We start from the raw sequence: 13819 nt of genomic DNA on the forward strand, positions 1-13819 counted from the left end.
TACCTAACTTGGCAAGGACTGTATTGACCAACATGCTTATTTCTGAATGAGTGTACTGTCATCTGTTGGTTAAGAGCGGAAGTGCACATAAAAACAATGAATTGTAGGTTTCTGTTCTGCTGTCATTACAAATTGAAAACTGTGCACAAAGTTCGGCCGTATGCATTGCCACTGGGACATGAGCAGCATTGAACTGTCCAGTACTTACTCTCTGGATCCTATACACAAATAATAACAATAATTCACAAACTGATTCAGTGACCAAACTTCACAATTCACTGAAATAAAAAGTTACATGTTGGAAAACAAAAAGTTCTTAAAATACTGGTATAATTTTATATTGTGACTATACACATTATTCATAAAGGAAAAACAACTAGTAGAACATTCCTTTATAAAGTATTTCCTATGCAGCAAAATGCCTTATTTAGTGTATCAAAAGTTTTGGGCAGAATTCAAATGAACTCCTAACTTGGCAAAAGGGACAATACATTTACAGCATTAAAACATCAGTTGTAATATTTCAATGAATTCAACATATCTCCAAATTCCCTTTATTGCATTTTAACATTACAGATCAATAACATATATAATAAATATATAATGTATTATGTCAAGGCATTTCACTCTTTAAAAACACATACATCTCGATGATGTATCTAGCATGCAGAAAAGATATTCATATTTCATTACTGGAGCGATTGTTAATATTAGGAAACCAAAAACAGAGAATAGTATATTTAAGGTGCTACAACAGCTGTGGTGCACATTTGAGAAATGCATACACTAAAGTTGCTGCATGCAAAAGACAATTACAGAATGCAAGTGTAACGTGTCCCCCACCTGTTAAAAACAAGAAAGCGACTACATATTAATGAAAACTATAACATTCAATACATGCATTTGAAGCTTAATGATAGTTTTTTAAGACTGTGCTAAAAGGTTTAAAACAACAAACTGGGGAAAATGGTTTCAACATCTATACAGTAAGGCAGTTAGAAGTCAAATAAGGAGAGGGGTATCCTAAAACAATATTTGGTTACTGTAGCAACCCCAATGGGCTAGCAACATCATTACATTTATAATACCTTTAGGTTGAGTCAATAAGGTAAGTTACAGGGGTGTTACATTATTTCCAGCTTCTAGACTAGAGGAACAGAAATTCAGCTTCACCATGCGGCTTGGGAAGTCTCATAGAAAAACAATTATGTATAGATGCAACAGTTGACTTATGTAATAAACAATGAAACTGTAGTAGCCCACAAAAGTAGGAATTTCATAATGTATACTGCGTGTCCTTTTTGCAGATTATGATATTATTTTGTGTAACCATTTTCCTCAGTTTTAAAGCATGCATAGAAATATCTGATCAGTGTTGTGAATTACACTGTTGTTATTACATTGAATTGTTGTGGGCATATGAATATAATACAAGTACAGTCTATGTGCAAAAAAACAACTTCAGCAGGATGGTAATTTGAACACCGTCATTAAAACCATTTCATAAGGCACAAATGTTGCCTTAAAATGTGTACAATATACAATGAAATTGTGTATTACTTGGAAATAATTTCCTTGTTAGTATAACAACTTAAAACAACAATATTTCTTAATAAAATAAACAGTTTATCTCTGCACATACTGTCAGGATCTATTCAATTCATTCGATCAAAACAAAGGATATAAACACCACTGACATTTAAATCTTTCAAATACTAACCATCCTGAGTCGTTTCAGATTGCACGATTAGATTTTCAGGACTTTGGGCCCTTGATTAAATATCCACTTGTGGTATTTCAACGGCCACTGCTTACATCAAATGCATCAAAGCCCCAAAAACAAAGCAAGGTCGTAACTGCAAATACATGGAACTACAATCAAAACAGACTTATTGGTGTAGCAAACATGAAAAGCAAACTTGTTTTACTGAGTACCACTAGAGAAAACACAAACAAACAAACAAACGAACACACAAATGCTGAATTAAAGTTACGTTTACTCAGGTTTCAAGTAACAGTTTACTTTTGTATTTTCATGATACAAAATTGTCATTTAAGATTCCTAAACAATATACACACACACACACACGCACACCAGCGTGTGTGTGTGTGTGTGTGTATATATATATATATATATATATATATATATATATATATATATATATATATATATATATAAAATCACCTTGTTTGCCATTTTGCGTATTTACAGCCCTGATTATTCTGGGATTACATTTCAGAGGATTTGTTTAACCCCAGAAAAAGACACATTTGTTCAAATAACTGGCATTGCTGAGGTCATACAAACAGCAGTGGGTTTGCCACAGTGTTCATTAGGGCTCAGCTTTTCTGTGGGTACCGTACATGAAAACAATATTTTAATTAGTACGCCTGAACTATATTTGTTAAGTTCAGTACATTATGGGCAGCATAATTTATTATGTATTCCTAAGACCTTTCCACTGTCCACTGATCCACTGTCACCTGACTGCCTGGAGCTAAAACAATTATAATGTGTTTCACAGGTTAAGGGCTGATAATGTACAGTGTAATAAATGTATGCATTTATACTACAATCAATGTTAGATTCTGTCTTGTCAAATATAAAATAAACTGCAAAAATAACTTTATACACACAACTCCATTACCATGGATTACCATTCACTTAAACATTAAAATCTTTAAACTACACTAATAACAGAATATGCTGCTACATTAATGACATAGTAATTTGTATTTATAAAGGTGCTAGACATGTATTGCCACAACAAATGATACAATTATTATTTGGCTCTTCTGACATTTTGGATATACTTCACTAGAGAGATATATTTAGCAGTAAAAACATCAGCAGCAAGATATCCCAACAGACCTTTACAACAGCCACACTTACTTCCCCAAAGACACATTTGTATATTTCTATTTCTAGACAACTGCTAGGAAGGCATATTAAAAGGATGGCAATTTTTGTCACAGCAAACACAAGTGTTTAGTCGGAAAAGACAGGAGACGCCAACAAGCAAACTCCTCGGGATAAGAAATATTGCTCTCATGCAGTTGACATTGATCAAACATTTATTTTTTAGCTGTTTCTACAATCAAGTATATCTTTAAGTTAAAGTATATCCTCGCCCATCTTACAAACTACAGTACTGACAATGCAGACCTGAGAAACATTTAGGTAAAACACTACTTTGTTACTGTATCAGTTCCCAGTTTAAATTAAACTTTCCCTATGATATGTGCATACAAAGATGGATTTAAATACGTCTAGCAACAATAACGTTGTTTTTTTTTTGTTTTTTTTGTATATCAGTAGAAGAGGCCTGGACAAAAAAATGAACATTAATAACACTGCACAGTAATATTATTCAGTGGCTCTTGATTTTATTTAAGGCACAATCTTATGTTGTATCCTATAATGTGTCCTTATAAAATGCATACCCAATTTTAAAATTTCTAAAACTACTGTAAATATTCAGTTATTTTTGAACCATTAAAAAGGAGGTCCTCAAAAATAGTAACCTTTAAAACAATGACATCCCTGTTCTGCTCCAAAATAATTAAGTACCCTTGTTCAAAAGCGCAAATAAATACTTTTAACACATTGTCTGAATTGATAAGCCAGTGAAGTTTACTGTTCTATTCCTGATGAAATGCAAATGGCAAAACAAACATATAAAACAGACTATAACTAAAATGTCTTCGTCCAAGTGACAAATTCTAACGTTTGAACACAAACAGAACCAAGACGATTCTAGTTTTCCCCACATATTTTATGATTCAGTGTTTAAATAAAAATAGATTTCCCTTTTATCACAAAGCAACATACTAATCATTTAACTAAGGAATTGGTGAAAACCATTTATCCCTTTCGATTGCATTAGAAGCTTAATTTCAGTAGATATTTGCATTCTAACCGGCATCAGGTTTCCAGTTCTGAGTCAAGACTGCAAAGGCTTTATCAGAAATTCTTAAGAAAATCCTTTGTATCTACAGCTATGGCTAAAAGTTTTGCATCCCCTATTTTCGGATTGTGACATAATACGAATTAAACTATATGAACGTAATCCTGATCTTTTGTTTAACATCATGTAATCAAAGAAAGTTGAAAGTGAAAGTCTACCGGATCCATAATAGTACAGTATTTCATGTTAGATTTCGAAATGTCACCATATTTTTCAATTTGAGCCAGTTTTTCGTTAAGTATATGGAAAAACTACAAAGCGGTACGTAATTCAATATGTTAGCATAACATTATTCATCAGGTTTAATTTGGTTTCATGAAGCAAAATGAGTTAATTTTATAGGGTGATGCAAAACATTTGGTCATAGCGGTAAACCAACATACTATGATGTGTTTGCAAACTATGTTAATTTAAATAACTGCTTCATCCAGAGGGGAGAAAGAAAAAAAATAAAACGATAGAAATGAAAAAATGTAACGAGAAAGAAAAAGAAAAAAAGGGTAACTAGTAGCCTGCGCCGAGAGTTTTCTGGAGATTGGAAACCAATGTTAAAATGTCCATTGTGTATACTATAATTAAGCTTTATCCTCGGGATCTGAAATCTTTAGATCAGCTTTAAAAGCAGAGCTTATACAATATATGGACTCAATCTCTTCCAGAAGACCCTTCTCTCTTGTTTCCGTTTTCAAGTCTTCCTCAATGTCTTCTTTTTCCCACGGAACTAAAATGGATGGCTGACGCCCTTTCTTTTTGGGGTTTTGCTCCTGAAAGGTACTCTCTGGGCTGCACTTTAGTGTGTGTTTGGGTAGTTTGTCTCTTTGGACAACACTGAAGCGGTCAGTTTGGGCTAGGGCATTCTGAGAACCGACTGGGGGTGCAGAGTTCACTGTTATTTTGGATAAGTCTTTTTTATGAAGACCATGAGGAATTAAACTATGTTCTTCTGTGACTACATATAATGCATCTCCAGGGTCCCCACAGTTCTGTCTCCTTGGGGATGGTGGAAGGTGCTTCCCATGGAGTACGCTGTCATCCTGTCCAAGATTCCATCCTGTGTGTTGTTCACTGCCACTCATGCACAGCTGGGGGAGGCTGAAGATGCTCCACTAGAGTGACCCACACACCTAAACTGGATTTTGTTCTCTTATATTATTATATATTAATATAATATAATATAATAATAATAATACAAAAATGTACTCTGGATGAGCCTTTTTTTTTTTTTGGGGGGGGGGGGCCCCCTAAGATTGCTAATTTAATTTAAAGGCTGTAATCTAAGGCTGCATTGACACTGGGTTGATATCAAACGGTCTCAGTCGTTTACAATACCCTTACAATACCCTCAAAGGCATACTGAAAGATTGCAGCTATTGATGTATTGTTCCGGTTTTTACTATAAAATATTTTAGATCCTTACATATTGCTGTGGAAGAAAGCACGAGGGAGCACTTTGCTAATTTAATTTATACATTTCTTGAATGCCTACAGTAGGAGAATTCATGCAATTCTGCACAGTTATCCTAAAGTAATTTGAGAAAAGAAATACATTTGACTATTTTTGTGAGTTTTGTCCAGTTCGGCTTGAATTTTAGTGTCTGACCAAATTTCTGTTTCTCACAATGTCCATGTAGTTTAGGGTTACCAGATTTTTTTTCTTGAATTCACTGACTCCGTAGCAACTCTGAAGCCGTTAAAATAACAGTGTATAAAAACTGATTAAACATCGGGTGAATTTCCTACAATGTGTCATCTTGTCAAAACATGTTAAAAGCCAGATTTAAAAAAAAAAATAGATCCGCGATTACCATTTAAACATATGATATTTCACATAATCAGACTGATTAAAATTATCCATAAGATCGTCGATTTTGTTTTTGAATGGTGCTAAACACACAACCTAATACATTACTCTGCTATTAAACTTACCAATACAGTTTTGTTCTTTGAAATTAAATAAAATAAATACAACAGCAATACCAGAACTATTACAAATGTTACTGTTTCCGACCGGTACAAAAATGTATGCTGAAAACTGTGACAATCCCAGTTTTCCCGGGATGCCTGGTAACCCAATGCAGTTCCCATGAGACATTTAGTTTTTTGTTTTACCTGTTTCCTCAGATATGAACTAAACTATGCGTGAAATGTTCGTTCATATAGTTTGTTTCCTATGTGCAAAAGGAGAGAGTCCAGCAGTTGTTCACATTGACGTTTAGCAAGTGAACCAGACTCGGTGAGCTTGCCAAAAGGACCGAGACCACCTCTTTAGGTAGACTCGTTATGGTTCATTTCCCAAGTGGATTTTGCTGTTCAAACTTCACACCAAACCCTCTAAATGGACCCAGTGTGAACACAGCCTTAGTGGTCTTTGTGAAAGTACTGGAAATCTCTTGCCTGGACATGGAAAATACTAATATGATTAACTATTTATATGGGAACAACCATTACTGATGACTTTTAAGGTCTACACTTACTACATCATGACATGATCGCATGCTGTATTTATCACAAGTACTCCAGCACTTGACAAAACAATAAGAATTATAGCTCACTGAAATTAAAATAAATAAATAAATAAATAAATAAATACCCAGTTGCTTTTTTCAGCTGCATGATGCATGGGGATGCTGACTGTGTTTTTGTGGGTGTTTGCAGTTGTAGCACACATACTGTTTTCTTGAATGGATGTTTGCATGTTTCTATGAAAGCACGTGACTTCTAAGTGACATCTTGGTAAGCAATATTTACAGATTACAGAACTATTAATACATCTATAAGTATAATTATTTGCAAGTTCATAATGGTGCGATTTGCCATGTTAGTCAAACACTCTTCTATTTATCTGTACTTTAAGACTATTATATATGATGTCAAGACTGTGGTCAGTTCACAGTGAAAAATAAAAAAGAAACAACTTACCACCTTATAATCAATGTCATCCATTGATCTGAAGAAATCTAAGCTCTTGGCTCCTGAGAGCTTGCCCTGGTCCGAGCTGTTTATGCTTAAGGTGTCTAAAATTTCTCCTAGCAGGTCCATTTTGCCAGTATACTGTTTATCTGAATCCATTTCGCAAGAATCGTCACTGTTGTCAATACATGCAGAAACTTCACCGCTATCCTCAGAGGACAACCTAAAAGCACAAACACCACCAAGTATATCTCTGTCCACTAGAGGTCAGTCTTGATACAGTAAAACAGAGACAGTAATTTGATCAACAAACACACCTATAAAAGTACTACTTGAACAAAGATGTTGTCAAATACAGTGCAATTGAAATTCATTTGAAAGCTGTATTAAAAATGCCCTTTTATTACAAAATACCAATATCTGAACAGAAGCAGATTCATAGTCACTTACTTTCACTATTTTTAGTACAGTATTTTTTTTCCTCAGTTTGTCAATTATGCAGTGAGCTTATGCAAAAGAGAGGATCTTAAATTCCACCGATTTAAAAATCCTACTTGGTAAATGTGTTGGTTGTTTCCAGTATGTTTTTGTTTCTTTTTAAATTAGATAAAACTGAAATATAAAAAAGTGCATCATGTAATTCCCAAATCCCATGATAAGGGCAGTGTTTCAGCTCAATAGGAGCCAGGACTAAACTCAGCCCACGTTACTGTGACCAATAATAATCTTATGCCATATGGCCATGTGGTGTATCATGAAGAGGTTGTGGTTGGAGCCCAGTTCCTAGTGTACAAACAAACACCAGCACAAAATAACATTCATGAGCTGTGGTTTGGCTGCAAGAGGGTGTGAGAAAAAATGTGTGTTGTAATTCCTATACATCACCTAGAATCTTAGGACTGAGGCATATAGTGGTTTGCATAGATATAGTGGTTTGCAGAAGTATTCACCCCCCTGCAAAGTTTTCACATTTTGTTGGCATCTTGTGCCTACTCCACAACGCTTTCAAATTAGACTTTACATGTAGAATCTATACAAACTACTCTACATTAATAAAGTTAAAAATGCATATAGAATAATAATAAGTAAGATTTACAGAGAAAAACAGATTAATCTCAGTTGCATAGGTATTCAACCCCTTTGCTACTGCAGCCCTAAATCAGCTCAGGTGCAAATGATTTGTTTGAAAGGTCACGAAATTAGTGAAATGGTTTCAGCCTGTGTGTACTCAAAGTGCTTTAACTTGTAGATAATTTCCCTCAGGTATATAAAGACTTTCAAGCTGCAACTCACATAGTGATCCAACAAAGCAATGATGAAGACCAAGGATCTTTTGAAACACGTAAGGGATAAAGTGGTAGAGAGGCACAGAGCAGGAGAAGGGTACAAGAAAATTTCAAAAGGCGCTGATTATCCCTCTCAGCACATCGTTAAGTCCATCATTAACAAGTGGAAGATGCATCATACCACCCAGACACTACCAAGATCAGGTTGCCCTCCCAAACTGAGCAGCCAGGCAAGCAGGAATATGGTTCGGGATATCACTCTGAACCCAACAATGACCTTGAAAGATCTGCAAAGTTCTATGTTTGAGATGGGAGTCAGTGTTCACATATCAACAATAAGCCAGTCCCTATACAAAGCGGGTGGCAAGAAAGAAGTAATTACTCAATGAATGAAGTCATTTGTGGTCAGACGAGACAAAAATTTAACTTTTTGGTCTAAATTCCAAGTGTTACGTCTGGCGCAAGCCCAACACTGCACATCACCCAGTCAACACCATCCCAACTGTCAGGCATGGTGGTGGCAGAATCATGTTATAGGGATGCTTCTCTTCAGCAGGGACTGGGAAGATTGTCAGAATAGAGGGGAGAATGGATGGTGCAAAGTACAGGCAAATCCTTGAGGAAAACCTGAAACTGGGGAGGAAATTCACATATCAGCAGGACAATGACCAGAAGCTCAAAGCCAAAGCCACACTGGAGTAGTTAAACAAGTATAGAATTAATGTTTTTGAGTGGCCCAGTCAAAGTCCTGACTTGAATCCAATCAAATATTTATGGTGAGACTTGAAGATTGCAGTCCATCAACGATCCTTATCAGAACTGGAGCAAAAGGTGCTTCTACCAAGTACTTGCTTAAGGGACTGAATACTTATGCAACCAGTAAATTTCATTTTGTATATTTTCTTTGCTGACATTTAATCTCCTCATCATATAACAGTGTTGAGTTTAACCACTACAGCTTTGAATAAAAAAAAACTGTTTGAAAAATTGTGCATACATTATTTGTAATTCAACAAAATGTGACATTATTGGTAGGGGGGTGAAGACTTTTGCAAACCACTGTGTATGTGTGTGTGAAACAACAAGTTGAGTCAGACTCAATACTACACAGACTGTGTAGTAACAATTGTACATGTCCAGATAAATTTTAGTAAAATTATAGTAAAAATTACATAAAATTAAAGAGAAAGACCCCAATAAATAAATATGTTAGCAATAATAATAATAACAATAATGTTTATTTTAATAAATAAATCATTTTCTAATAGCAATAGAGCCCTCTCGATGCAGGCCTTACCATGTAGTAGATAACCTTAACTTTCGTTAGAGCTCTCGCCTTCGGCTCGGGACGCATAACTCCAGTCTCGGTCATCTACCACATGGTAGAGCCCGTATTGATGGGCTCTATTGCTTAATTATATCATGTAATCAAAGAAACTACAACACGATATTGCAAAATTCTACCGGAAGCCATAATGGTAGTATAGTATTTCATGTTAGATTTCAAAATGTCACATTTTTCAACTGTTGCGAGCTTTTTGTTAAGTATATGGAAAACTACAAAGTGGTATTTAATTCAATATGTTAATGTAACATTATTCAGCAGGTTCCAATAAACTTTTGAAGCAAACATTTTTAATTGTATAGGATGATGCACCATCTGAGCTGTACTCAGCAATTATTTTCCTAATAGACATCAGATATTTTAAACAACAATACTTAAAAAAAAAAAAAAAAAAAAAAAAAAAAAAAATCAATTGTTTTAAGTACTGTACTTACTTGCTGGCTGTATCCATCTCATCATCATCATCATCACCCAATGCAAAATCTGCACAACCCATACTTGTGTTTGGCCGATGGAATTTTCTCTGTGTACAAAAATAGTAGAATTGTTATTTTACAGTATATCCCACTGATTATTACAAGCCTTGTAATATCATCTGCTTTAAATCGACTAAACCAATAAAAGAGGGTGCCTGAGATAGTACTACACTTCATGTTTAGGAAGCACCTTTTTATTTCACATTCCTATGTATTATATTTTAATTGGCAAAAGAAAGAACAGAAACATAATAGGGCCAACACTCCTGTGGAGCAGAAAGCTGCTGCCTGCCATTAACATCACATCCCTTCAATGCACACACGTGCTTGCATTTATTACATGGTCTGCATTTAAAATAACAATGTAGAGAGGGTAATAAAAGGTGATAAAGTTATATTTCCCATGTTATCAAAGGCAATCACTAAACAAGTGTCAGTAAAAAGTTAAAAACACCCCAACTGTATATTATTGCTTTTTATAAAGATTGACACATACTAGCACTAGTCACAGCTTTCGTAGTTAAAAAAAAAAAAAAAAGATGTGCTCCCTACAGATATGTTAAAAGGTGGCTAAAATCAGTTGCATTTGTTTTGTATTTCGAAGTGGTATTTTAAAAAAGAAACCTGCACATATACATAAAAGCACAAGGAATATATAATGGATAGGGTTAACAGTCAAGCTCTATTAAAATAGTTAAGAAACGTGTGTACTGGCCATTTAGGCTCCTGCACATTCAAATAAACAATAACATGTGTTCCAAAGTGAAGGCTCCTCTCCCTGGTAGCTGGAAGGTATAATGAAAGTGATTACAGGGGGTTTAGACTCCAAGTCCCAAAAACGTTTTAATGGATTCCAATGTCAGGATCATAAATCTCAACTCCAAGCAGTACTGCGGAAAGAGAAATTGTAAATGCACCTGCGAAACGCTGTCAAACTCATTTAGTAGAACTTTACATAACACCAGTGCCCTGCTGTTTGCAGTTATTTATCCTCTTAATTTGTGTCTTGTAGCATATCGTAAGCGAGTAATCCAGTCAGATCGCTGGATTCACTTTATAAAAACAAGGGCAGGCAAATGCTTCCTTTCCTTCATCATTAATTTAATAACAACCATACCTCACTTGGCTCCTTTAACCACAACAAAGGGAATTACTAGACATTTCTCTGTACCTTAGGAAACACTACATTAGAAATGACAACACAGATTTATAGTGTTAACACGCTTTTGCTCTGTTGTCTGGACAACGCACTTATTTTAGATTTACTATTGGAAAGAAAATAGCAGGGAAACAGACAAACAAGAACATAATCTTGTAATTTATGTAGCTGAATCTGAGAATTTACTATTTTCAGCACCTCAGCAACATTTTACTAAATATCCTTTCCCTTTGAATCTACTGCAATACATCCAAAGACTGTCTTTCCAAATATAAGCACATTACATATTGTAAACTGTGTGCCAGAAGCACATTGGTATCTAGTGTCAAATTACAAACAAGAAATACTGTATTACTTTGAATTTAACATGCCCTGGAATTTAAGATGCAGCCCGAAAATAAAACATCAAATACATATGCATTTACAAAGATAAAACCTCAAATTACGTATATGCACAGCACACACAGCATTACAGTTACGTGCTGATTCTCATTTCCTGTCGGAATCACTCACACCTGTTTGTCTTCCAATTTGTGAACTGTGGAATTGCTTAGCATGTCAAAAAAATATGGGGGTCTGATCGGCATTTCTGATCTGTCCAAGCTGGTACTGTTTTTGTTAGAACGGAGCCTAATACTGAAACACTGAAATTGTAAAACCTTCTCTTAAAATTCCTCAGGAAGCTAATGACGCTTCTTTGAAAATGGCTGCCTGTGCATCATAGATGATTTGAGATCGGGCAGTAACATTTTTTTAGTCTTTTCTCGGCAGTAATACATGTTGCTGCTTGTGTATTTGGGCAGTGACATTTTTGTTTGTCTTTTTTCAGCAGTAAGTTACGTTGCTGCTTGTGTATTTGGGTTGTGGCATCTGTCTTTTCTTGGCAGTCAGTCACATTGCTGTTTATGTACTCGGGTAGTCACACCTTTAGTTGCTGATTTTAATACTCACATCACTAAACGGGTACTCAAATTTAAGAAATAAATTGTTTAAAAAGTGCGTCTCAAATTCAATCCATATAAAACATTTAAAATTAAAATACATATCAAAATCTAGAACACCCGGACAAGGTCCTTTTTAACACAGAGGTGTTTTTTTTTCTTCTTCTTGCAAGTGACTCAATCTTCCCACAGTGTTCTAATATACAGCTTTGGCCCCCCAAAAAAGGAAAGTCAGGGCCATTGAATATGGCCAAACCACTAGTTTAATCCCTAGACAGAATAATTCAGCCAATAAGGAAATCAATATTTGCAGACCTAGTTCAATGTCTATTTTTAATACAGAGTGCTGAGAAGCATCTGAAAAGTCTGAAATGCACAAATCCTGTTAGAGACCTGAAAGACCTGAATGTATGTCCCTATAATGCTGATTTACTTTTCACACTAGCCATGTGTAGATGGCACTGCAAGTTTCCAAAACCTTATTAAAACTGACCCCGCTCTCAGGATTCATGTCTAACACCTATCAGTTGACACAGAAAACAGAAAAAGCTATTCACATTGCACACACTCAGATGTTACAGTCTCATGCAGGCGAGAGAAAGAATAATGGGAAATCAAGACACAAACATGGCCACACCACCCAGCTACAGCAATGACAGCACTGTCACCAACCCATCCGTGTGGCACTAGACACCACTGACAAACAGATCAGTTTCTTTTCATACAGTATTTTTACTTGAGATATTGCCATTTATTTTAGTTTTCTTTAATTGGCAATTGTGGTAGTAAAAAAAGTTCTAATTTATTCTATATATATATATATATATATATATATATATATATATATATATATATATATATATATATATATATATATATATATATATATATATAGCCTGTCATTTAATATTTAACAGTATAGAACATTTTTACATTGATATATACTATATATGGCATCCACATGTTTCAATCTTTTTAAAGCAAGAATTGTATGCTATTTTACATTTGGTATAATATTATAGCCTGTAGATGGCACTCTTGATACAGAGAGGTGCACTGTTTGTTTTTTTTTTTCAAAATGAATAGCATAATCAATTTAGAGAATCTTACACTTTTTGCTGAATAAATGTAGGCTTTCCTTTTCAAAAGTGGAAAGGTTGTTATTAGTACTCTGAACAGGGTTTTTTTTTTTTTTTTTGGGGGGGGGGGGGGGGGGGGGGGGGGTCAAATATCTAGTTTATATCAAGTATTTTTAAGACAAATAATTACCTTATTATACAAAATAGTAATACTTCTAACTAATAATTATATGCCATACTATTACATTCAGATTTTACTTTCACAGAAGTGCTTTAAAAAGTAACAGAAAATAACCATCCTTAGTAATATTACTTAAACTTAAAGTTTGAACAAAATATTGAATAATGTAAATGTAGCTAATTTCCTGTAAATCATCATATTATAATGATGACGCATGTGGTTACATGCCCTACAGCAGTTGTACCATAACATTTGTTCCTATGGGACAAAAACACAAGTATCTCTTATTTCACCAGTCACTCATGTTTTTAAAAATCGCTTACAAACAAGGGTCATATTCATAGTTTTATTAACATGTTAAATATTTAAAAATGTCTTGCTTTTTTTAAAAATCGTTGCTTTCCACATTCACATTTTTTCTGTGTGTGTATGTGTATGTGTATGTGTATGTATATATATATTTTATATATATAT

At 34.6% G+C, this 13819-nt stretch overlaps 2 protein-coding genes across 4 annotated transcripts in view; both read right to left on the minus strand.

The window, feature by feature from the left end:
- Window positions 1–4262: 4262 nt before the first annotated feature.
- On the minus strand, window positions 4263–5058 carry LOC121330972 (DENN domain-containing protein 1B-like). Its single transcript, XM_041278007.1, has one exon. It carries the CDS (start codon window positions 5042–5044, stop codon window positions 4544–4546), a length of 501 nt encoding a protein of 166 aa, XP_041133941.1. The 5' UTR covers window positions 5045–5058; the 3' UTR covers window positions 4263–4543.
- Window positions 5059–6631: 1573 nt separating this feature from the next.
- LOC121330971 (DENN domain-containing protein 1B-like) overlaps window positions 6632–13819 on the minus strand; it is a 90015-nt gene continuing 82827 nt past the window's right edge. Inside the window, exons 18-19 of one of the 3 annotated variants that reach the window (XM_041278004.1) lie at window positions 9944–10032; window positions 6632–7101 (exon numbers count right to left, since the gene is read on the minus strand). In XM_041278004.1, coding sequence (XP_041133938.1) covers window positions 6807–7101; window positions 9944–10032 — 384 coding nt within the window. In that variant the 3' untranslated portion in view covers window positions 6632–6806. The remainder of the gene's footprint in view (window positions 7102–9943; window positions 10033–13819) is intronic. The other 2 variants (XM_041278002.1, XM_041278003.1) reach the window with 2 other exon arrangements.

This window comes from Polyodon spathula, chromosome 18 (genome assembly GCF_017654505.1).
Source record: "Polyodon spathula isolate WHYD16114869_AA chromosome 18, ASM1765450v1, whole genome shotgun sequence".
Lineage (NCBI taxonomy): Eukaryota > Metazoa > Chordata > Actinopteri > Acipenseriformes > Polyodontidae > Polyodon > Polyodon spathula.